The sequence below is a fragment of the Sander vitreus genome, chromosome 15 (assembly GCF_031162955.1).
Source record: "Sander vitreus isolate 19-12246 chromosome 15, sanVit1, whole genome shotgun sequence".
Classification (NCBI taxonomy): Eukaryota; Metazoa; Chordata; class Actinopteri; order Perciformes; family Percidae; genus Sander; species Sander vitreus.
Genome location: NC_135869.1, coordinates 15187230 through 15211481, shown reverse-complemented (window position 1 = coordinate 15211481; position 24252 = coordinate 15187230). Strand labels below are relative to the sequence as shown.

Below are 24252 nucleotides of genomic sequence, written 5' to 3'. Positions count from 1 at the left end.
TAATTTAATGACCACATCCAAAAATACTATCACTAACGAATAACATCGAATGACCTAAACTTTGGGCTGTTGTACCACCTCTTTGGTTGTACTAAAGTGATGTCTGAATGTACATCCACATAGGGGAACCATTTGTCCTGAGCTACAGTTGCCTTCCGGTTCGGTATATTTACTGTACACATTTTTTGTTTACTTCATGGCGTTTCCAGTTAAACATTTTGTCAGCTGTATTTGTTAAATCTGAGTCTCAAAGTAAATGCATAGTCTTTTTATTTAGTTTATTTTAGTAGTTTTAACATTACCCTCCGGGCTGCTGTTTGTTGAATGCCCGATGATGGAGGAGCTGAGTCAGGACACTGATGGAGGAGCACTGTCTGTAAAGGTTGAAGAGGTGGAAAACGAGAACCTGACAGAGATGGCAGCTATAGACGCAGATGAGGAAGACGAGGAGGCTCTTCCTCACTCAGAGATCCTGGATATTTTCGAGGAGGGACTTGCTCAACTTGTGCAGGACCCTTTACTTTGTGATCTGCCAATTCAGGTTGGTTTGATTTGATCTGACACTTTATATCCTGTGATGTAAAAGCAACATGTCATAACGATATTTTGTAAAATAGTTACTATTAAAACACAGAAATATCACATTTACCTGCAGTACATTTATACTCCTGATTGAATATCCTGTTTTCTTGAATCGTTTTTTAAGATATAGCTCAACTTAACTTAAGTGTACCAGTTGCAATTCCATTTATCTGATTTAGATTTGCTTGGTTAAATTAAGTTCCCACGCTTCACAGTGAATGTCAGAGCCAAAACAAACCTCAAAGTCTAAGATGACTCCCCTCATCTCATGTCTGTCTGATAGAGCTATAGACTTTCTTTGCAGAATGTTTAAAAAAAATAAATAATTTAAGCGAATACATTATAGTAAGTTCTATTAAACAGATGTAACTTTCAGAATAGGGTCTTAAAAGTACAGAAAGAAAAACCAATTCCTTTTTAACTTATTGTAATTGGTTGCATTTTGGGCTATTATTATTATTATTTTTTTTTATTAGTGATTAGTCTGTTGTTTTTGATTAATGGATACATCATTTAGTGTATAAAAATGCCAGATAATAGTTCAGAATTCCTATTTACAAACTCCCAGACCCGAAGGTGAGAATGATTACTTAATTATCAAAATTGTTGACAATTGTCTATCGACCAATCAATTGATTGAATGACTGTTTCATTTGCTAAACTAAAGTTCAAAGTTAACCATTGTTTTACAGGTTAACCTTTTTATTTACAGTACAACACCATGGCTGAGTGTCATTCTGTTGGTTACTGGGCAAACTGTGTTTGAATTGTGAATTGCATTTGTTAGAATCTGCACTGATAGATTAAAGAAGTACATTTTCATGAAACCTGATCATCTTTGTCTTTAGGTGACTCTGGAGGAAGTCAATTCTCAGATTGCTTTGGAGTATGGCCAGGCGATGACTGTGAGGGTTTTAAAAGCAGATGGCGAGATTATGCGTAAGTGAAAAGTACAAACAACTTGTAGTTGTATTTTTATTAATTTATTTTATTTAAATAATATATTAACCATTATTTAAAAAAAATTCCTCCCTAAGCCATAGTGGTGGTCCAAAATGCCACTGTCCTTGACCTGAAGAAGGCCATTCGCAGATTCATGGAGCTGAAACAACAACGTGAAGGCGGAGTGAAACATGTCAGCTGGTAGATACACTCACAGACACATGAACATCAAGGGGTTTTAAAATTGAAAAAATGGCCAAACATATAATTTGTTACAATATGTTATGCCCCCCCAGCCCCCCCAACCCCCCCATCCATATATTGCTGCAAAATATAAATAAATAAAATAAGCAAATGTAATAATAAGAGAGAATTGCTGTTGCCGCAGTTTTGTCAAGACTGTGAAGCAAAGGTTACATAATCTGTGACCTTATTTTTGTAATATTTAAAAGCTGAACAGCGAAGTGACGCTGGGGTGAGCAGGGTCTACACTCTACTAATAGTGTATAAGTAAATAGCTGACGCAAGCTTTCTTTCTTTTACAGGAGATATGTTTGGAGAACTTATCATTTAGTATTTCAAGGGGAAAAGCTTGAAGATGACAAGATGAGGCTCAAAGAGTAAGTGCATAACATAATCACCTCCTTCACTTGTGATGCTGTTATCATCAGCACTGTTTGACTGTTTGCATTTCTTTATATCTTTAGCTACGGGATCAGGAACAGAGATGAAGTGACGTTCATGAAGAGACTCAGGAAAAAGTGAAATGTCATAAGGAAAAAAACACCAGTTCCTGGAGTGTGTACTGGTGCTACCTGCCTCGAAAAACTTGAAATTACATTTACAAAGTAGTCATGATTGTATGACTTGTTTTACTTTAAGTGTTTTGGGGCAGTTTTGACATATTTTTGTACACATTACAAACTGAGCATGCTTCTCAAAGAGGCTACATGTAAATAAGATATCTGGAGTACGAGATGTTTAGCCCCTGTTTTACTGCCAATTGGCAGTGATCTTGTATAGTTGTTTGCAAACATTAAAATATATATTTCAGTATTTTGCTTTCGTGTGATTTATCTGAATCTTAAAAAGAGCATTATGCAACATTTTCCAGAGAGGGCAGTTGTAATCCGACGATTTGAATATTTCCTGGTAGATGTTAACACAACATGCCCTTGTTGACCTAGTTTGAATGTTACCTGTAGAGGATACACTGGGAGCAGCTGAGGACATACGGTAATACGTATGGTTTCTCTTTAATTTAATATTCTCTTTAATACAGTTTAGTGGGGACTTAATGTAGTTAAGTAGTTAATATGTTTGAGTCATGTTATGACACAGTATCATTATGAGTTATGAGCTTAAGATTTGTGTTGCTTTGAAAACTAATTTCAGTTTTTTATCTACAAGTTAATTATTTTAATATTTTTGTGTTATTGTTGGTACCATTGCTTGCTCAAACCAGAATTAGTTTTTTCAACTGTCTTTTTGTTGCAGGAAAGACAGTGTTTGACTTAATATTAAAATAGTATAGTATATTGTATAACCACCTTAAATGTCTTTTTAAAGTATGAATTTAATCTAGGACTCAATGTGAAATGTAGTAAAGGTACAGTGGACAGTGATTGGGCACTTTTTTGTCTCAGTCAACCTTTGATGGCATTTCAGAGATACACAACAACTTTGTTGACCATCCACTCACTGTTTTATCAAAATTCTTCAGCTATAAATGGATGACTGAAGGCATCACAACAATGTATATGTATTCTATGTACATACACTACATTCCTATTTCTGCTTTAATTTACAGTATGGAACATTTTGCACACCAAACAAGTATAAACATACAGTAAATAGAATATCAGATAGGATAAAAACAATCCAACAATTCCCTGTGTCTTTTTAGCATCTACCATGACTTCTTCAGACTGTGAGCTGAAGAAAATATCTACAGAGTTGAAATATATTTCCCTCAAGAGACAACAACTTCTGGAAAGGAAACAAATTCAGTCCATATTTCAAGAGTTGAGGAATCGTGCTGGATATGGACAAACAGGTGACTTATTCAAGAAATTGAGACAGATATTTGCAAAATGACAATAAATAAGCTACCTTGTCTTTTGCATATTATACAGTATATTTGCCTCTGCTGTCTCTTTTCTTCTACCAGAGGAGGCAGTCTCAAAACAGCATGAGATTGACAGCATTGATAGCAAACTGAAACAACTAACAGAAAAGAAGGCAGAGCTCCAAAATAGCCTTGAGAGCATCCTCAATGCCAAAGTGAAAAATAGCAAGAAAGGCAAGTCCACATTTACTGTACCATAGCAAATCATTGCGCCATCCTACTTTGGTTTTGTAACCACTTTTTTTCTTCTTTGTTAGAGGTCAGTTTCACCTCCATTCAGACGACTAGTGTTCCTGGCTTCAACATTTTCTATGTTGAGCCTCCACCTGCTATCCCTGGTGAGTCGGTAACGCACAAATGCTCATTTTACCTATTCAGACTTGGTACAAGATATGCACCAAGTCACAGTGCTGTCACAGTCCTTTATCAATGTAGCATTTTTTAAGCTTCATCAGTGCAAACATTTTTTGCACTGATCAAGTTCCTCATTCATTAACTGGAGTGCAGGTCATATGCCATTTCACGTTTGCTGGACTTTGGTGCTTACACAGCCAACAAAAGAACAATAATGCATTTATGCTGTTTTAGGGCAAGTTGGTGAACTGTGAAATTGTGACTGAAATTGAAAACTGAGTCTTCCTGTTCTTAACAGCCCCTTCAGTGATTCTGGATGTGGAAAGGCTTCCACATCGTCCATGCAGGACACAGTGTCCAGAGTGTCGGCAGTTCATCATAACAGAGACTTTTACCTCTGTCAGCAGTATCACCTGGCTGGTGTGTTTTATGACAGCTTTGATTGGGTATGAAACCTTTCCATCCATCCTGGTGAAATATTTGCATGAGAATACAATCACACCTTGTTGGGCCTGTTTGTATTTGTGCAGTTGATGTTACAGTCACTGGCATATGTTTCCACATTTAATGTTGTTCCTGTTCCTTCTTTTGCAGCTGCGTGGCTGGTTGTTGCCTCATTCCCTTCTGTCTCGATAAGTTCAAATCTACCACACACAAATGTCCTAAGTGCCGAGCGTTTATCAGAACTATTAAAAAGCTCTGAGTGAAAAGAAGCTGGTGAGAACTTGAAGCTCAGACTGAAAGAGCGTCAGAAATTGACCTAATGGTAAAGTATTTCAGCAGCATGGCTGACTCCCTCCCTTGCAGAGTTTATCTGTTTGCGTTCACGATCATCCTAATCGACTTTGGTTTTAATGGAGCACGTCAGAAGGAAAATGTGGTGTTAACTAATATAGTCTGCCTGTATGTAGATGTATATTATATTAGGATGCATCTGTATATTTAAATTGATATTTCAGTGAAATAGAAAATCTGATCTATATGACTCAAATATACTGTAGTTCTTCAAATCTGTAAAATGATTGAAATCATGTAAACATTCAGTTCTCTATTAAGGCTTACAAATGCAGTGAGCTGTTTGTTCAACTGAAATACACAATTAAAGCCTTTCTTTGTATATTTGTTAAATTTCAACCACTAAAGGGTTGATGGCATACTGGGGATGGTCATACGGTAGGTCAACTGTGAAATCCTAAATAATCTCTATGTTTTCAAAACTACTGCTATATTTTTTTTTTTATCAAAGGTAACATAAATACCATGTGTAAAACATGGCATTTAAAGTCAAGTCAATTTCATTTATATAGCCCAATATCACAAATCACAAATATGCCTCAGGGGATTCACAATCTGTACAGCATGGCACCCTCTATCCTTAGACCCTTGATTTGGATAAGGTAAAACTTACCAAAAATAACTTGGAAGAACTAACTAACTAAAAAAATGAAAGAAAACAGCAGGGAGAGAGAGATGAGGACAATATGCACACAGGGCATAGTGAGAGACAATAGGAGAAGCTGAATCTCCTGGAGGATGAAGATCCATATCCACAACATCTGAAATGAGGCACCGACAGCCAGGGGAGGGAGAGAGGTCCCAGGACAGCCCATGGTCCAAAACAGAGAAGCCTGAGTGAAAAGAGAGGACAAGGAGGAGAGGTTAGAGTGAAAAAGAAAGAGAGTGAAAAAGAAAGAGAGTGAGAAAGCGGCGCACAGCTTGGATATGCATGTGCTTGTGGGACAACAGACAAACAGGGTTAGAGAGATGCAGTAGTTTCCGTAGCGTATCCTCTTCGGCAGGACAAATGAACTATAGCACTACTTAGCTTAATAGATTAATTGAGACTGAGACCGACTGGCCAGAAGGATAACTGTAACAGCTACACAAGGCCTGTAGTAATTAAAGAATAATTTATAATACATTGGATGTAAGAGAGGCATGAATAAGGGTCTCTGCATCAGCCACAGAAGTTTTTTGAAGGTGAAAAACAGCAGTAAGGTCGAAACGATTACTGTTTAATATGTGGTTCGAAAGTTTTTGAGACAACTCTTTCTAGTACTTTTGAAAAGAATGGTTATATATTGATTGATAATTATTCAGAGACCCTGGATCAAGTTGTGGTTTATTTGAATATAGGTTTAACCACATCAGTCTTAAAGCTAGTGGGGACAATGCCAGTTGTAAGTTATAAATTAACAATATTCAACATTGTAGGTCCCAGAAATGGCCAGAGATCTTTAAAAAAGTTTAGCCGGTCAGGGGTTGAGGAGGCAGGTATTTGGTTGGCTAAACTCCAGTTTAGACAAAGTTTCAAAAGAGATGGTCTACAACCAATGCATGCAATGTCTCTTGGTGTTGAGTTATACTAGTAGCCTATAGTAAAGACAAAATATGTCTTATTCCAGCACATAATTCCCTTTTAAAGGGTGAAATTTGGAGTGTCAAATGAGGCAATCATTTTCTGACAGGAAAACAATAAAAAGTCTTCTTTTTAAGTCCTTCTTTACAACAATTTCATCAATATTCAGATGAGTTTGTCGGCAATGCTCCACATAACCTGCAGAGGCAGACAGTGAATCCCTAATAATTCAACAAAATAAAACAGACCTTTATGCTCAAACACACCCACCCCACTGTCAATAAACTATCCTGCTGTGGTGCATCATGTTGTGTATAGTGATTTCTTTGACACTGAAGTTTTTTCTTCTTTATATCATCTTTTGCTAAAGAAATAATAACAGATAGACCACAGACTTTGATTGCTCAAGCTGATTAGATTTGGATGTGGCCAGCAGATGTCACTACAATACAAATAAACTGTAATGCATGAATGTTATTTCAGTATGAAATGAGCAGTGGTTCATACTTATGGATATTGTTATTCGTACATATAACGTATGTCTGTTACAAAAACCAAGCTAAGTATAATTCAATAATATCTAACCCTCTAAGAGTCACTGAATGATGTTCCAAGAACAATTTATCATTTAAAAACAGTATTGAGGGAGCACAGCAGATGACGCTTGCGATTCTTACAAAAGCATGTGCAGTATGTTTTACACAGTGTACAGATGCACACTGGAGATGCAGGATTAAATATTTGGCTGATCTGCAAAGTGCTAGAAATGTTGTCAGAACTGGTTGAGAACAATATTGAATATTTTGTAGTAAATACAGTTTAAAGTCAGGCTGGTTTTACACTATGGTAACTCAGTGTTCTCTTATCATATTATCATATACACACTCTCAATTCAGTTAAATGTCTGATTTATGCTTCACAGTTTACATTTACACAGGGCACATTTAGCAGTTGTGTGTTTACAATCTGTTTTGATAGTGATAATCATTCCAAGACAGGGTGGAGTGAACTACATAACAGCCACCAGCTACATGCCCTGTTTGTCCATTAGTTCTGAAACCAGCATTGGGACATTTTCCTGGTTTTTGGGTTATTACCACGGCCAATATAACACTGTACATTCATTATGATCAGAGGACAAAGAGGAAGCAATAACATGAGAACAGATTGATGACAAATCTGTTGCATAATTGGATTGAAATTTAAAAAGCTACTTCCACTATCAGCTCAATCTGCCAGTACCAGTCCTGCTTTATGTAAGTCTCCCTGTACAATCAGAGGGTTTAAAGACCTCAAAGGAAAAGCAATGCATGTACTTCTAAACTGCCGCAGCACAATTAGATTATTACTGAGCTGATTTATATGGCCAGAAAGTAAAACAGAGCTGCCCCAACCTCCAAAATCCCTTATTTTCCCACAAAAGCCATCCTCCCTTGCATAAAAAAGTAAGTTTATCTGAAACTGTGTGACAGGTGTACAAATTCTCCTTGGCAGTCAGTCCCAGTTCAAGTGCAGTTCATGTGAGTCCAGGAAGTCAGAGGAGAAGACACCCACTGGTGCCGACATGTCCAAAGGGTTGACCCCCTCTGCTGGCACAGACAGGGTAAGGTCCAGCCAATCCATATTGTCCATGTTGGTGCTGTTCAAGCTCAAAGCAGAGGGCAACGTGTTTTCATTAAAGTCCACCTCCATAGTAACCACAGGTGAGTGTAGCTCCTCCATCAGCTTCAGTGTTTGTGGCTCGCTGTGAGCACCCAGCCTGCCATCCAGGAGGGTTTCCAGCTGGGTGTCAGTGGTTAGGGTTGCCAAGCTGGCTGAGGGGCTAAGCTGTGCTGCAGGCAGCTGGGCCACTTGAACCACGGGTGGAGGGCGGGATAAAACTGTGTTGATGGGAAGGGTGGTGACACTGGCTGTCACAGGAAGAGGCTTGTCCAGGCTGGGAGGATCCTGTCTGATGAAGGGTGAGATCTCTGAAAAACAAGTACAGAAAGTTCAGTATGAGAATCCAATAATCATATGCAGCCTACTTTACGTCTTATTTGACCAGTGCCGCCATAAAAGAAAAGTTGCAGTATTTCTCACCACCACTCTCGATTAACACATCAAACAAGTCATCCATCTGCTGACTAGCTGCAGTGGGGCCCTGCAGAGAAATACAAATGCCAGTACATGTTAAAGTGGCTATAATATCAATTTAAGGGATATACTGTACTAAACAGTGTATTTACAGTATTTGTCACCTGAACAGCTGTTAGCATGCTGCGTGTCTGTTTAACTGCATCCTCGTAGCGGGGCGGGTCTTTACACTTTGACACATGATTTGTGAATTTTGGCAAGTTCAAAATTGGCTGGCTGGTACAGGAAGACTGTTGATAGGAAAAGACAACAGTCCCTTACTCCAAATGAAAAACAGAATATATCTTATACAAACCATCATTCAAATGCCGTTGACACTGTACAAATAAGTAAATAAACCAGGGCAAAGCACTTTTTAAAACAGTAGTTATTACGTGCTTTAGAGAAAAACAAAACAAAAACAAAGAGAAAGTAAGCGAGACTAAAGGATCATCCTCTACCTTAATTGAAGGATCTTTAGGAACACTTTGGCTAGAGGAGGCTCTCACAGGACATCCACTCACTGGGCATGTGTGGAGTAAGCTTTGTGCTGTACTACCCATCCTCCAAGTCTGCAGAGAAATTTTAACAGGTCAGCATGGAGGCATACATGAATAAATGCATTTATGCCATCACAGAACAACAACAACAGCAACAAACACTTATAGAAACCAAGGTCTTTTGAGGGACAACTGGGAATTGTGGGCAACCTAAATGAAGATTGTTCTGCACTCCCTGCTTTTTAACAATGTTACTTTAGTTGAATTTTATGGGGCACTCTATCAGCACTATGCAGTGTAGCTCACGAGTGTTCTCCTCAGTTAGTATTGAGTTGTGGTTTCTGTTGCTAATTCTGGCTGGTAGAGGGACGACAGAGGGCAGTCAGGGCACTACTGTCAGCCTTCACTCAGCGCCTACTCCAGTAACCCAAGTTTCCACAAGCCTTCTTTTGATGTGAATAGGGAAGTATTTCAGCACCCAGCTGAGGCCTGTTATTACTGTGGCAACAAAAAAGATACATTACCCATGATGGAGCGTCAACAATGTGAAAAAACTTGTCGTGCGATTAGCCAGTGCCATCGAAAACACTGCACCAGATGTATGATTTGCAACCTAACCCAAATTTACTGCATAGAAAACAGAATGTATGATTTCAGGTGCACACACATATGGATGATAGCATACAACTCAAATTTTAAAGAAATCCAAAACTACTAGTAAATCACAGCTGATAGTGATGACTAATAAAGAGACGGACCGAGGCAGCCTGTGCAAGCGTAAGTGTTTTTTTTTTTTTTATACCTTTGTCAGTGGCTGCGTCTGAGTGCTACATTGCTGTTGTAATGCTGCTGAGGCCTCTATTTTCTGTGGCACCTGTCCAGGGGTCTGGATGAGGCCTGGGGCTGCGCTGCTAACAGTAGTGTGTAATTTAATGCTGTTGGCAGGGAGCTGGATAGTGACTGCTGAGACAGGATGGGATGCAGGCAGTAGGATCTGAGCTCCAGCCGGGATTGGCTGCAAGGTTTCAGGCTGCTTAATAGTCTGGTGGCTGATGATGAACTGATTTTGAGGAACTAAGTGGTTCTGATCTGCCACATCCTCTTGTTTGACCAACACTGGCACACCAGGAGAACCACAAGACGCTGAGCAGTTTGATAAGGTCCTGTTTTCCTCTTTGACCTGGATGGGAGCAAGAGGGCTGAGCTGTGGCGGGGAATCTGCTTGCTGACTCTTCTTCTCTACCTCCAGCTGCAGCTTCAGCTCCTCCACCAGCCTCTGCTCCTGCTTCAGCTTCCTCTTCAACTCCTCAATCTGACGCTCCTTCTCGTGGAGACGTTTGTCCTTCTCAGAGTCCTTCTCATAGGACCTTGTTTCTGTGGGATACCTCTCCTGTGGAGCTCTCTGTGGGGAGTTCACACAGGAAGCAGTGTGAGTTGGAGAAAGAGCATTTGAAAGCTTGGTCGGGCTGTCTGCCATACTACTGTCCTCTATGCCCAGACGGGACACCTTGGAGGATATAGGGGACACAGGCGGGGATAACTTTTTGTTTTCAGACTGTGAGGCTGCTGTGATGGCTGTTGTCTCAATGGCAGTAGCAGTCTGGATGCTAGAGTTCTCCTGGTACAACTTTAGCCTTTCTATCAGATCTGTCTTAGTCCCAGAAACCGGCAAGGATCTGAGTTTTAGTTCCATTTTTAGTTCAGCAACCTGTAAAAGATAACAGATTATTATAAAATACCTCTCAACATTTAGCTTGTTCTCCTCTGCAGCATGCATGAGGTGCATATAGTCAGACTGTGTGCAGGCAGCAACGTGTCACCTTCATCTCATCCAGATTAGCTGGTAAATGATCCGGCTTGCGGTTCGTGTGGCGGGGCTGCACAGGGGTAGACGCAGTGTTTCCACTTAGAACAGTGGAACAGCTGGTTTGTACCTCAGTTGTTGGTCTGTTGTAATAAGGCAGGAATAAAAGAGGGAGTACAGATTTGAGAGGGAATCTAAACTATTATCCATTTTTCACAATCAACAGTTTCTGTTTAGGAAGCCGTGGGCAGGAAATGTAAAGTTTTTGAGACAAACAGCAGCTGTGGTTAAAGTGTTATTACTCTTTGTAAAACTAAGTTTACACTTTTGATTCAGTTCACTCAATATTCATATTACTTAACTTTAAAAGGACATTTGTACTTTAGAGTTGTTTCAGTAGATTAAGTAATGCCCTCAATACAAAGTTATCAGCCTATAAAATCCTTTTTGTTGTGCTAAATTGAGTCATACTTGAGTGTGGCAGGCAGGACGGCCTGGTAGTTATACTGCTGCTGTTGCTGGTTTAAGATCTGAAGCTGCAGGAACTGCTGCTGCTGCTGTAGGAGATGGGCGTAAGCGGAGTCCATTAGCACTTCATTGTGCTCCTGCTTCTGGTCCGGGGGGATGTACTGATGGTACTTTAACCTTTTCACCCGTGGTTTGGGTTCTTTGCTTTTTTTGCTGCGGCTTTTATCGCCTGGTAGCTTGGTCAGGCTTTGCTGCAGAACACAACACAACACAGAATAGGGGCATGTAAAAGCTGAGAGGACCATCTGGAAGATATTTGATCCCTGTGACTGATCTCAGTCCAGTTTATCAGGGAATACAGTTAGCATTGCCAGTGCCAACACTGCAAGACTTGGAACTGATACTGGACTTTTAAAGCTTGAAGCATTAAGGTAGAACATTGTTCTGACACCCGAGGAGAACTGCAGGATGAGGAAACGGGTAGTGGAAAATGTGACCTTTATTGTTTTACCACCTGCAGTTACAGGATACACATGAAAACGGCTTGGCATAAGAGCAGCATGTTCTAGCTATGAAACCAGAAACTCAAGCTGGGATAAGCAAGCACACGCCCTTCCAATTTGTCAAACTCATTCTCCTATTGTATACCAAGAAAGGAAGAGTTCATTGTATGCTCAGAGGATAACTGGATTATGATAAAGTTTTTGCTTCACTCCCATCCTTTAATGTTTGGCCTACATTTTACATAACCTGAATGAGGAAGGCCAGTCTGTCATTTGACTATAATTAAAGACAAACTGCGGCTGGCACAGATTTTAGCCAAAGGATTTGGAAAATGACTTTAAACCTTCTTGTTCTTTGAACTGCGTTTAACTTGGCTGAATGCTGACTTTTAGTTTAACCTAAAACTGATATGACTTCAGTATGACAAAACACAGACTCTGTGTCTTCTGACATCACATCTCTTGTCACATTTCCAAAGGAAACAAAACAAAAATAAAATGAGAGAGCTCAGTCCCAGAGGTGAATTTCATGTCAGCTCGTTGTAAACGTTAGAAGACTGTCAGTATATAAACTGCTTAAATGAACTCATCATTTAAAGAAAAATCAATAATCCTACTATGAACACTTTCACATGACTTTGGTCAAACTTGGAGCTATTAAAAAACAACTGAAGCTCACCTTCACAAGAAGCGGCCCCGGTGTGATATTGGGGACTCCGGTGGTGATTGGCTTAGTTGTAGATGCTTGTTGGTTGCTTTGTTGCTCACTGGTGGATACAAGGCTGACTACAGCTGATATGGACTGTGAGTTTGATGGTGGCGAGTGCTAAGAAGGAGCAGAGACAGAAAGACACCACATAATCTGTTCAGTAAAAACAGTGAATCTGTTAATCAACATCCTGCAAGAAAAAGAAAAGCACCTCAACTGGAATTATATAACCCAAAACAGGTTGATAACATTCAAATGTTTCTACAAATGATAAATACATTATACTCGGATAGTACACTGTGTGTGCATACAGTAAATAAAATAAGTAAATAATAATTTAAAATAATAATAATACAAATAAATACATAATTGTATCATTTTAAAACTCTGATAGATTAGATTACTTGTCATGAAGGCTAGTTTTGTGTTGACATTGACAGTTCATATTTTATAAATTGTAATAGGTCAAGGTATTGGTGTACCTGTATGGGAGAAGTGGCCTCAGTCCCTCCAGACTCCCTTGGAGAGGCAGAGGTGGAGCGGGGAGATTTTTGGCTGGCAGGCTGTTGTGGTGATAAGGCATCATCGCTGTCCTCATCAAAGTTGTAAATGTCTGGTGGCTTAGAGCAGTTTGCCTCACCACCTGTGGGGCCAACATCTAACATAAGCAAGTACAACTTATTATTTACTTAAAGGATAAATAAAAAAAATAAAAAAAGCATTTGTCAAATTGAAGTTTGTGAATTGCTGACAATTAAAGGCTCTGACACACCAACCCGACGGCCGACCGTCGGCAGAAAAGGCAGTCAGACTGATCAGTCGGCTCCCTGAGGTCAAAAAAGTGCCTCGGAACACACCGAATACATCATAGATTATTCATAATATTTTGTATAATTAATATGAATATGCAAAGTAACTAAAGCTATAAAAATAGATAAGTAAAACGTACAATAGGCAAGTAGGAGAAAATGAAAATACTCTTGAATAAGAAATTCATGTTGTTTAGTTTAAAACACTCTAAAGGAAATTGTCAATTATAGTGTGATTAAAACTCACTATTTACATTATTTACAGTACTTGATTTACAGCTGATATGTGAAAAGGTACACAACCTTATTTAACAGTAATTTAGTTTTACCTTCACAGGAAGTGCTTTTATTTTGAAGTAGCCTACACGGAAGTTGTCTGTTGTGTACTCTTGCTAGCTTACTGAGATGAACGTGAGACTTAAGTTGCTCACTTTCTTGTTTGTAAAACTGCAACAAATTGAACAGTAAATCTTCACAGTAAAAGACAAGCGTTTTGGGGCGTCATTCGAAGCAATTCCACTATTAGTAATTAGTAATGCGTTATATTACTGCATTACAGCAAAAAGGAATACATTACTGTAATTGCGTTACTTTTGTAACACGTTACTCCCAACACTGTCTGTGCATATAGTACTATAGTAGTATACTGTTTATGATTACAAAAGGAAAACTGGAGTTATCAGTAACTACACAGTAAAGAAGCCATCACTTGAATGTACACATGCCAATACAGTAGAGACAGAGTCTACAGCCATACTCTGTGAGGCTTTATTTTACAACTACAGCTAACATGCTAATGCTAAGCATGTATAATGTTTACCAAGTTCCTCCATCTTGGTTTAGCATGCTAACATTTGCTGATTAGCACCAAACACAAAGAACAGCTGAGGCTAATGGGAATGTCACTGGTTTTGCAGGTCTTTGATCATAAACCAAAGTGTTGGACACATTTATATTATGACCTGATGCTAGTGTTAGATGAAAAGGAGTTGACAAAGTGATTACAATTCATCTTGAAAGTGAGGTCATCTGTATCAAATTTCACGGCAATCCATCCAATAGTTGTTGAGATATTTCACTAATAAATGGAAATGTCAACTTCATGGTGGTGCTAGAGGAAAAGTCAGGGTATCACCAAAGTCAGCAGGCTTCATCCACCAGCCTCCATGAATGTGTGTACATTTCATAGTAATCCATTACTCAGTTGTTGAGATATTTCAGTGTGGCCTCTCTTTACACAGGTGTAATAACATCAATAATGGCTAAAACATGTGCCTGATGTGCTACAATGCTGGCTTGACTTAACTCTCTGGCTGTCACTGTAAGTGGTGAACTGTTGGTGGTGAACATAGCACCAAAGAGGCCTAAAACATTTATTTTTCAATGGCTCAGGTCTTCTGATAGTGTGGATATAATGGCATTTATAAGTGTCTACCATCTATGTCTTCTTCGACGCCAGAGTCTACAGGCAGTATGTTCTTCTCCACTAGCTCCATGGGTCCAGGCCGCTGGGCAATCTTCTCATTGAGATCATCAGCCAGTCTGGCCCTCTTCAGCTTCATCTGAGTGGCCTGCAGGGAGGGTTCAGCCTGCGTCTCTGATAAATACACAGTGTATCACTAGCTGTGATAAGGCCAGCATCAGTCAGCCTCTTAACTGCTTTGTCAGGGTGACTCACTGCAGGCTCAGCCAGACCTCACAAACTTCTGGTAACCTCAAAGACATTTATTTGGTTCTAACTTTGTAAAACAAATTTAAACAGGCAATCAGTGCGATTGGATGAATAAGCACCTTATTCATCTCTGTTATCTAGACGCCATTACACAGTAAGAACACACAGGAGGAAGATTACCTTGTAGGATGTGCATACGGACCAGCTCAGAGCGCTCAGGTCTGCTGCAGAGTTTGTGCTTTAAAAAGCTCCCAGTCTGTTAAAAACATAAAATAAATTAAATATATTTTGGGGGCATAATCTAGATTTAGATACATAAAATCATGAGCTGCAGTGTAATACCATTAGGCTTACCCTGGCTCTCTCCAGGCTGCGGATCTGCTCATGAAAGGCAGCAGGTGTTTTCAGAGCTGTGAAAAGGTGAATCAACAAAATCCATAACTATTCTTGGTCAACATACCATATTGCCACACAGAAGCAATCGGTTCTCCTTCCATTTTAAAATAAGAGACTATTTATTTAAGGTCTCCTTCTTGCTATTCCCTAATGACATTTCCTTTTGGTTGCTTTTGCAGTTATGACAGAGTTTAATTAGCAAACCACCTATTGATAAGAGTGATCTCCAAAACAACAAAGTTGTAACAACATAAGTGGAATAATGTGAACTACACAATATTTCTACTGTAAAAACTCTTTGTGATGGACTTAGGACTAATGGAAGCACGTTATCAAAGTTGCTTCCTAAAATATTACTACTAAGGCTACACCCCTTTAAAGAATGAACACTGCTAAGTGTATACCTACTGTAATGTACTTAATCATGATGTCCTTTAGACATAAATGTTTGACTAGTAATTCACTTAGTGAACTGAGGGACAGTATAAATTGGCCTGAAGTACAAGAGGAAAATACACAAATCAATATAAACTGCACATAAGTAATCAGTCATCAGAATTTCTACCATGCTGTAAGTAGTTACCCTGAATATGACAGCCACTTACCACACTGACTTGAGTACAGTGTAATTCATCTTTCATATAATTATTTCCATGTTTTTGTCTATCTCATTTTGCACGAATGTCATATTAATAAGCAGGAGCTCATGGGAGTCAAACAGGAAGTACCGGCTTTACTGACAGAGAGGGAGAGAGATTGTTGCAGAATTACTCTTTGATCTAGCAGAATAAACTTGTCTTGCTTAAAGCAGGGTCTGTCCCACACTGAGTAGTCACCTCTGCTATGACCAGCGCTGTTTGGCTTAAGACACACTGGCAGGGGGGCGTTCCTAGGAGTGTGTCAGAGGAGCGAAGCAAAACATTCCTGCTCGTCACCTAAACCTCACTGCATACCTACCATAAGCCTATAAGTGTGGGAGCAGCAGAGTGCTTTAGTGGAGAATGGCCTGGGAGGTTTGTGTGCAAGCCACGCTTGGCTAGGCCACTGACCTCCACTGAAGGCTCAGTCGTTGACTCATGTGGCTGTGTGGAGCCAGAGAGGAGCTGAAAGCCTGACTGCAGGAGGCTTCTCAATAGAGATCAGGACAAAGAGAAGACGTTTTGTCTTTTTTTCTTTCAACCTTTCTAGCTATTAGCATGACTCTGTCACATATTCCTCTGCTCCACTTTTTTCATCATTGGCTATGTTTACATGAATACAATTATGCGACTACATACATACATACATAACATAAAACTTCCCCTAATAAAGCTGTTTAATATGTGCAAAAGATTGCAAGTGAAGTCTTTATAACCTTTGACAGACCAGTATGAGCACCAATATCATCAGCTTAAATGCAACTAAAGCAGAAATACTGTACATGTTGCTGTGAATACACTTAAAAGAGCATAATCACAAATAACAATGTTATTTACATGGGTCTCGCCTTTGTCACATTGTTTTACTGGCATCAAATATGCCCTCCAAAAGCCATGAAGAAGTTTGGTTAATAAAGATCTTGTGGTTGAGTTAGATGTAGAAAAAGTTGAATTTCATCTCTGATCCTATTCTTGTGAGAGCAACAAAATAATGTCAGTAATGAGAAAAGAAGAGGATAGTTAAGAGAAAGAAAGGCACTCTGGGTTCTGGACATATTGGTTACTTTCTTCTTGACTGTCATAATTTTCATAGATGCTACTCAATTAACCTTATTTTTTTTCAAAGCACAAGGTGTGAGTTTTGTTAGTGTGTGATGTAAATACTCACGCGGCATGATGCCTTGCTCCACAAGCTGCTCCCGAGTTCTCCTCTGCTGCAGACAGAGCTGGAGGACTGTGAAAGTGCAGAGACACAGAGGTCAGAGTTGAACTTTTACCATTCAGAGCCAAGTCCGCTGAGTCAACTAACAACCATCTCTGGCTTTAACTGTGAAACCTTCAAGACTTCAAATAAAACAAAGCACTTCTTATTTCTCAATTAATACGCAAGCCCAAAGGCCCAACCGTAAACCCTGTTCACCACCACAGACATCCTATTCACTTCCTGTATGGTTTTAACTAGGGTTGTTAAGATTGCCACAAGTTTTATAACAGTTTCTTTTGAACAGTGCAATGTGATTGGCCAAGAGCCTTCCCATTGAGAGTCAATATCTATGTGGCATGCAAATACACAGAGAAGTCAAACAAAGTAACTAAAGCACAGAATAAAACCAGGTAAAAGAGGGATTAATGTTTGGGCTGCAGTCACTATAATTAGCAAAACTGATTATGACACAAGCAAAAGCCAAGTGAGTCGTGTCTATTTAATAAATTGTTTTTAAAATGTAATCTTGTTTTGAGTGGATAAGTAGTGATCAGTTATGTTATTGTAGCACATCAAAGACATGATTATCATCCAGCAGAAATTGTGGACTCTTGCATGCAGGCCCCACATATACTTGGGCGGTCCTCAGTGTTATTTTCCCATTAATATAAACTATAGTAAGATCCCAGTTTAAACATTTATAAACAATGAGCGTGGCCATATTATTTCAGTAGAATAACACCACTCTGTGCAGAAAATGTTGTTTGAAGAGTAAGGGAATGGGTGATGGTGACGAATGAGGCAGCGGTGTGAGGTACATGAGTCCCTTAACATCACCACTGTAGTGAAGTGAAGCTGGCTTTGCTAGAGCTACTCAGTGGCTCAGGGGAAACAGCTACTCCCACACACACACAAACACACACAAACACACACAAACACACACACACACACACACACACACACACACACACACACACACACACACACACACACACACACACACACACACACACACACACACAGAGACCTGCTCAATTCTCCTGGGAAAGGCGCTGGGTCTGAACAAGCCTCTGTGACTCACTCTAGCAAAAATAAACCGGGCAGCTGTGAGAACAAGGCCTGGGAACCATGAAATTTAGGGGTAGTTAAGGGGGTGGGGTCTCCAGTTGTATGCAGAGCCGAGGGGACGTTCATGGGCTTTCACTGGTGGGCAAAGGAACACAGAGTGACAAGTGCTGAGGCAAAGGGTGGGAGGCCGAGTCTACTCTCACAGCAGCCCATCAACTCTGGGGCAGAGAACACAGCGTGCCTGCCCCGCCTGCTGTGTTTCCTATTACAAACCTAGGCCAGGGGGGTTATGGTCAGCCTGAGACAGATCATACCAGGAGATTGTAACAAATTGCCATTGGTTTGTCTCAATATTAATATCCACTGTGACTTGGAATAAATGCCACAGGCAAGACAATTTATGAGTGCATAATGCTACATATCAATAACATCAAAAAGCTGCCTTCCAGCTCCACAAGAGAATGAAGAGTTTCATTTGAGCATTGGTATTGGGGTACACCTAATGCCCGGGGTCCTCCTCACTTTGTGTCATCTTGTGTTCAACCTGAACCCTGGCTAACCTCTCCATGATGCAAACTGGCTCCACTCTCCTGCTCACCGGCAGAGCGTAAACAGAGGTTGTGGAGAAACACAGAGAGAAGGCTCTGCTGAAATCCCTGTCTACTGATGTAATCTCTAATCTCAGACCCATGTTGTTCTCAGCAAATCCTCCCTGGAGGTCTCCTATTAGACCTTTTATTTTATTTGACTTTTCTGTTGTTTCTTTTAGAAACCGTACAAATAAAAAAAATCTGTTTGGTGTGGCTTCAGATACTCTTTGCCCAGACAAAGCCAAATTTAGTTTAGAAACAAACTGACACTGGGTTATGTTGACTTTACTGTTATAAATACCAAAGACTCTAAACAGAATCCCATTTTAGCAAAGATCGAAGTATCTATAACAAGAGACAGACTAAACTATGAATATACAGACTACATGGGTTTATCAAAAAAGGCATTTGTGTTTGCAGTGGCCGATTCTTATGCATTTTCCTATGATACCTTCACAACTTGCACTTACAATGGGGCAAAAAGTCTCTGTGAATTTAACTGAATTGATAGACTTTGTCTTGTATTGTAAGAAACAATTTTTGTAGTATTGTATAATCAGCTTGTGATTATTTAAAATGTCTATAAACGTACCAGCTGACATGTTTTTAAATGAAACAATCAGTACAGAAAAATACTTCGCACATCTATAATCTGAGACATGTGCGTCAGAGAGGGAGAAGCAGCTCAAAACTTGCAAAGCAAACTCCGGTACACTGTCTAACTTGCAAAAAATATATAAAGTTTAATAGTAAGCAATGTTTCGGTACTAGACCATCTTCAGGCAAAAGATGAGGCTTTACCATTACTCATTTTATCCTAAATCAGTTCAACAAAGCAGAAATGCATCTGCAAGGCTTAAGCAGTGAGAATTAGGTGAGTGTTGTGTAATGACTGTATAGGTAAAATGCAGCTGTTGAACACTGGATTTTCTAAGTTGAAAATGAATGTCTACATGAAATGCTGATATGGGTAGTCAATGGCTTTCTGAATTTATATCTATATCCCGGTGGGGTGGTATTTTCCCAAAGCAAAAGGGCCTAAAATAAAGCAAGACTCAAAGTGATGAGAAAACATGAGTTTCCTTCCCCATGAGTGGGCATGTCCACAGAGGCTGTGTTGGCAAACTGGTCTCGGTTTAGTTAAAGAGTTATATTTAGTCAGGTCATGAATAATAACTTATTGACATGGAATTTAAATGAAATGTTAAACCTGCAAACTTTTGCATGATGGCCCTTACAGAAAGGAATTTACATTTTGCTTTTGCTTTGCTACTTCTTGCATGGTATACATATCCAGTATTATGCACTTTTGCTATGAGAATGTTGTTATGCATTCTCTTCTATCTCAAAATGCACCCAAGACCACTCATGGACCTGGGTATTTTTCATCAAATGCACACGGGTTTCTGAATGTATCCTCACTTCAGTTTCCGGATGAGCTGTTCAAAATCGGCAGGGCTATCTACGTCATTGGCCGAAACATTTGGTGTGTGCTAACCACTTTAGCTAATACCACATCAGCTAGCTGTTTCTCAAACTTCGGTCAGTACAAGGCAGGATTAGCCGGGAGACTTCTTCTAAACGAGGACGCACTTCCAACTTTGCGTGGAATATCTGCAGACAGGGGACATGTAAGTAGTTCTATACAATTTCTTTTGTAGATTAGGGTGAACTTGTGTGTGTTGTAGCAGTATTTTGCCATTGAGAACAAGGTGGCTAACCGCTAAGTGGCAAAGCACTGATACAATACACACAAGTTCACCCTAATCTACAAAAGAACTACTTACATGTCCCTCGTCTGCAGATATTCCACGCAAAGTTGGAAGTGCGCCCTTGTTTAGAAGAAGTCTCCAGGCTAATCCTGCCTTGTACTGACCGAAGTTAGAGAAACAGCTAGCTGATGTGGTATTAACTAAAGCAGCGTTAGCTTCTAGCTAGTAGTCCTTACCTAGCTACTGCGCATGTGCAACTCCCACCAAAGATGGGATAGAAGTGCGATGCTTCACTTTGTAGCTAAAACAGAGACCTGAACACACAGGGTGAAAAGAGGACCTGCAGCAATGTGCAGTACAACAAAAATATGGTGTTTTATTTTTTAATTAAACCATGTAAACCTATTCTGGTTAAACCTCTAAATACAATTATGAATCTGGAAATGAGCATAATATGGGCACTTTAAGAATGTGCAAATAATGATCAGAATCTTGATCAGCAGCACATCTGGTTATTGCCCTTCATCTAAATGAAGCTCAGGGTCTGTACTTACATTACATGTGTGAATTCACGCTTATATTATGTGACAGGAAACCAAAATAGTGTTTCAACAGAGTGCCAAAAATACCCAAACATAGGCAGTATAAACAGGCCTATTCTTTCCCTCGCAGACTCTGACTGTTTTTCTACAGAAACTTTGATTTATGATCCATCAGAACATAATAGTCTCTCCTGTAAGAATGATAGGCTACTTGGCATGAGTCATTGTGATGACTGTTGCCCTGTCATTTCCTGTTGGGGCTGCGTCTACGTCACTACAACCCCCCTGCCAGTTCAGCCAGCATCAGTAAAAAATTTACACAAGTAAAAAACTCCACCTATTTGACGTAGACATACCAATAAAACAATGAAAAGAATGCAGGTTAGACAATGAAAAGAAAAAGCACCTGATTTGAATTTACCCCTGCAGATGGAAGGGGTCTCCACACCAAGGCAGGCCATAGAGGAGAGCGGTTGGCTTGGTGGCCAGGTCTGGAGTCCCATGGAGTGATGAGGCCAGTGGAGAACGAAGGAGTCAGGGAGAGAATAGACTCAGTTCTGAGCGAACAACAGCTGGCTCTCAGAGCTGCAAACAGTCCCTCCTCTCTGGCTCTGTGCTGGCCTCAGCGAAGAAAGTGTGTGTGTGTGTGTGTATGTGTGTGTGTGTGTGTGTGTGTGTGTGTGTGTGTGTGTGTGAGAGAGAGAGAGCATGTGTGTGTGTGTGTGCTCAGTCAATGTCAGGAGGAGGGAACACAGCGCTGCTCATGTTAACCCTCGCTAGGTCATTTTGCTCTACTCACAGAGGACTCATCATACTATGGCACAAAACGCTGGGGAACTTTTGATATTCTCATTTGAATCATCATCAGGGGACCAACTCTTTCATTAGGAACCAATACATAGTTGATCAAAACAAGCTCTTGGAAATTTCCAATAGGCACGTCTGAGAAACAGCATGTTTCTTTCTCCAGAAATGTTTGTAGCACTAAATAACAATGACAAGAACAAACACACTGGGTCCTCAGGGACAGGGAAGCTTATCTTTAAACATTTTTTTAATCATTAGTGAGTTTTGTTTGTACATGACTATTGTTTTCATTCTTGTTTTCCATTGCAAAATCATTGATTTATAGCAGCCAATTTCAATTTCATCTTAGCTATTGTATTCAGCAATTCCAACTTGTATGTAACTATTTATTCATGATGAGAAAACATCAAACTAAACAGAAGAGGTGTGTAAAAATTCAAGAGGAGCAAATACAGTGGCTCATACAAAAACATACTTAGTTGTGGCTTACAATGATGGTTAGATGCCATCCATGACTACAAAACGCACCAACAGGAAATGAGATAAAAGGGAATTAAACTAATTGTGGTGAGTTCCGTGTGTCTCAGAGGATCCAGGAAGGCTGGTTAGAAAATATGTCAACGCTAAAGAGCCGGCGTCTGATCCCACAGAAGATCTGATCTCAAGGTGAAGCTGCAGAGACACAGGATGCTGTGGAGGACCTGACCTCTGTGTTTTGGACTAATAATCCAGAAATATGCATGTCAAACAGCATGGGATATGGAGTCGATCAAGTAAAAGGGTACTGGTACAGTCCGGCACAATATGTTATGACAGCTCAACGCTAGGTTTGAATAATGATGAACAAGACCATTAAAAATATTGGAGTATAGCTGGAGAATTTGGTATGTGGAAAAACATCTTTCCGCATGTCACACCGTCCGTAAATACTCAGAATTCTTTTGAATTTCCATTTCGAAAGTATGTTGGCCACAGAAACAAAACAACAGATTTAATGAATGCCTCTTACACCTGTTTTGTCCCACAATCAAAGCCTCGCTCCTGCATCAAAGTCAGCTGTGGGCTCTCAAATTCCAATCCAAGTCCAGAACAATGCTGTTTCTCATTTTCAGTAACAATTTAAAAGTCTAATTTCTTGTCTTAACCCACACCGTGTATTAATTCAATATGTTTTCCATTCACCCAAAAACATATTTGAAAATATAAACCCTCTAGACTGTATTCAGATCAATTGGAATTTAACATCTTTTTAGCACTACAACAATGTCACTGCATTGACTATTAATAGCCATTTTAGCTTAATGATTATCACACTCATTAAACATCTGCTTCCCACTGGCCAGCTGTTTTTCATTACTGATTACTCATTTAGAATAGAGTGAAAACATATGAGTAACAGTTGCAGTCACTGAGCAGTGTTTGATTTATGATGCAGGTTTGTGTTGAAGAAAGATACAATTCTACAACAAATCACATCGACCATTTGTAGGCTGGCTCAGGTTTGCCTTGGATCAGCGCTTAGTTATGCTGCTATTGTTTTAGGCTGCCGGTGGACTTCCTATGACACACTGAGCTCTTCTCTCTTTTCATCTGTATGCATTCATGTCTCATTAATGCTTGTTACTAACTTAGTTCCAGGGAGCTTATTCCCCGGAGTCGGAGATGTTTTCTTGCCTCGAGATTTCCTTGGATTGGGGTGGCACCGTAAATCATGGTTGCAGCTGCTGCCGTGGTCCTGCTCGACGCCCTACTACGCTCTGCTACTATTAGTACTGTCATAGTTCTATTATCCTTATTGTTACTATAACTGCCACTGATCATCATACCAACTTCTATAAGTATTATGAATCATATTTCTGTATATCCGTATCAGTGTCTCTGTGTCCCGACCGGCCGCGGCAGATGGCGGCCCACCAAGAGCCTGGTTCCGCCTGAGGTTTCTGCCTCTTTTCCTTTCCTTGCCACTGTTGCACCAAGTGCTTGCTCTTGGGAGGAATTGTTGGGTCTTTGTAAATTATAGTGTGGTCTAGACCTACTCTATCTCTAAAGTGTTCTGAGATAACTTCTGTTATGATTTGACACTATAAATAAAATTGAATCAAATCACTGTCAGTAATGTTCCAACAAGTATGAGAAGATCAAGGGTGCTTTCACACCTGTAGCTCTGTTCATTTTGTCCGGACCAAGGAAAGAAATGATCCATTGACTTAACCAAGAGCCGTAAACACAATGCCATATGGACAGAAAGACAACTCATCCATTGGACAGTGTTGATGACTGTCATCCTGCATCATCAGTGCTACACGGACCCACGTCCAGAGACTGACAGCAAGTCATGTTGTACAGTGCT

The 24252-nt window shown here is 39.9% G+C and overlaps 3 protein-coding genes across 9 annotated transcripts; 2 read left to right on the top strand and 1 right to left on the bottom strand.

Annotated features, from left to right (window-relative positions):
• The first annotated feature begins 156 nt into the window (after nucleotides 1-156).
• snrnp25 (small nuclear ribonucleoprotein 25) lies at nucleotides 157-2580 on the top strand. Of its 2 annotated transcripts, none has more exons than XM_078270252.1 (5): nucleotides 157-541; nucleotides 1431-1521; nucleotides 1620-1717; nucleotides 2070-2144; nucleotides 2232-2247. In XM_078270252.1, exons 1-4 carry the CDS (start codon nucleotides 332-334, stop codon nucleotides 2118-2120), a joined length of 450 nt encoding a protein of 149 aa, XP_078126378.1. In that variant the 5' UTR covers nucleotides 157-331; the 3' UTR covers nucleotides 2121-2144; nucleotides 2232-2247. The 2 variants fall into 2 exon arrangements, with proteins under 2 accessions (XP_078126378.1, XP_078126377.1); XM_078270251.1 differs by having other exon boundaries at nucleotides 159-541; nucleotides 1620-1725; nucleotides 2232-2580.
• A 126-nt stretch (nucleotides 2581-2706) lies between these two features.
• Nucleotides 2707-5115, top strand: LOC144530102 (uncharacterized). Of its 2 annotated transcripts, none has more exons than XM_078269530.1 (6): nucleotides 2707-2760; nucleotides 3431-3580; nucleotides 3695-3826; nucleotides 3910-3990; nucleotides 4305-4452; nucleotides 4601-5115. In XM_078269530.1, the coding sequence occupies exons 2-6, from the start codon at nucleotides 3439-3441 to the stop codon at nucleotides 4707-4709; spliced, it is 612 nt and encodes a 203-aa protein (XP_078125656.1). In that variant the 5' UTR covers nucleotides 2707-2760; nucleotides 3431-3438; the 3' UTR covers nucleotides 4710-5115. The 2 variants fall into 2 exon arrangements, with proteins under 2 accessions (XP_078125656.1, XP_078125657.1); XM_078269531.1 differs by having other exon boundaries at nucleotides 2723-2767.
• Nucleotides 5116-6111: 996 nt separating this feature from the next.
• On the bottom strand, nucleotides 6112-21795 carry mrtfbb (myocardin related transcription factor Bb). 5 transcript variants are annotated; one of them, XM_078269525.1, is made up of 14 exons: nucleotides 21502-21795; nucleotides 17148-17213; nucleotides 15300-15355; nucleotides 15126-15201; nucleotides 14709-14870; nucleotides 12947-13122; nucleotides 12435-12581; nucleotides 11256-11503; nucleotides 10801-10927; nucleotides 9783-10688; nucleotides 8942-9052; nucleotides 8606-8731; nucleotides 8448-8508; nucleotides 6112-8335 (listed from the first exon to the last, which is right to left on the bottom strand). In XM_078269525.1, exons 1-14 carry the CDS (start codon nucleotides 21596-21598, stop codon nucleotides 7860-7862), a joined length of 2835 nt encoding a protein of 944 aa, XP_078125651.1. In that variant the 5' UTR covers nucleotides 21599-21795; the 3' UTR covers nucleotides 6112-7859. The 5 variants fall into 5 exon arrangements, with proteins under 5 accessions (XP_078125651.1, XP_078125653.1, XP_078125652.1 ...); XM_078269527.1 differs by having other exon boundaries at nucleotides 12947-13107; XM_078269526.1 differs by having other exon boundaries at nucleotides 21517-21795.
• Between the last annotated feature and the right edge of the window lie 2457 nt (nucleotides 21796-24252).

Excerpts from the sequence above, each read along its gene's own strand:
- snrnp25 (XM_078270251.1), top strand. The coding sequence starts at position 332 with ATGATGGAGGAGCTGAGTCAGGACACTGATGGAGGAGCACTGTCTGTA. Across the intron at positions 542-1,430 it reads TTTGTGATCTGCCAATTCAG|GTGACTCTGGAGGAAGTCAA; the intron begins GTTGGTTTGATT and ends CTTTGTCTTTAG. Across the intron at positions 2,145-2,231 it reads GACAAGATGAGGCTCAAAGA|CTACGGGATCAGGAACAGAG; the intron begins GTAAGTGCATAA and ends TTATATCTTTAG.
- LOC144530102 (XM_078269530.1), top strand. The coding sequence starts at position 3,439 with ATGACTTCTTCAGACTGTGAGCTGAAGAAAATATCTACAGAGTTGAAA. Across the intron at positions 3,827-3,909 it reads AGTGAAAAATAGCAAGAAAG|AGGTCAGTTTCACCTCCATT; the intron begins GCAAGTCCACAT and ends CTTCTTTGTTAG. Across the intron at positions 4,453-4,600 it reads TTTATGACAGCTTTGATTGG|CTGCGTGGCTGGTTGTTGCC; the intron begins GTATGAAACCTT and ends CTTCTTTTGCAG.
- mrtfbb (XM_078269525.1), bottom strand. The coding sequence starts at position 21,598 with ATGGGACTCCAGACCTGGCCACCAAGCCAACCGCTCTCCTCTATGGCC. Across the intron at positions 10,689-10,800 it reads CTAATCTGGATGAGATGAAG|GTTGCTGAACTAAAAATGGA; the intron begins GTGACACGTTGC and ends TATCTTTTACAG. Across the intron at positions 8,732-8,941 it reads CTAAAGATCCTTCAATTAAG|TCTTCCTGTACCAGCCAGCC; the intron begins GTAGAGGATGAT and ends TCCTATCAACAG.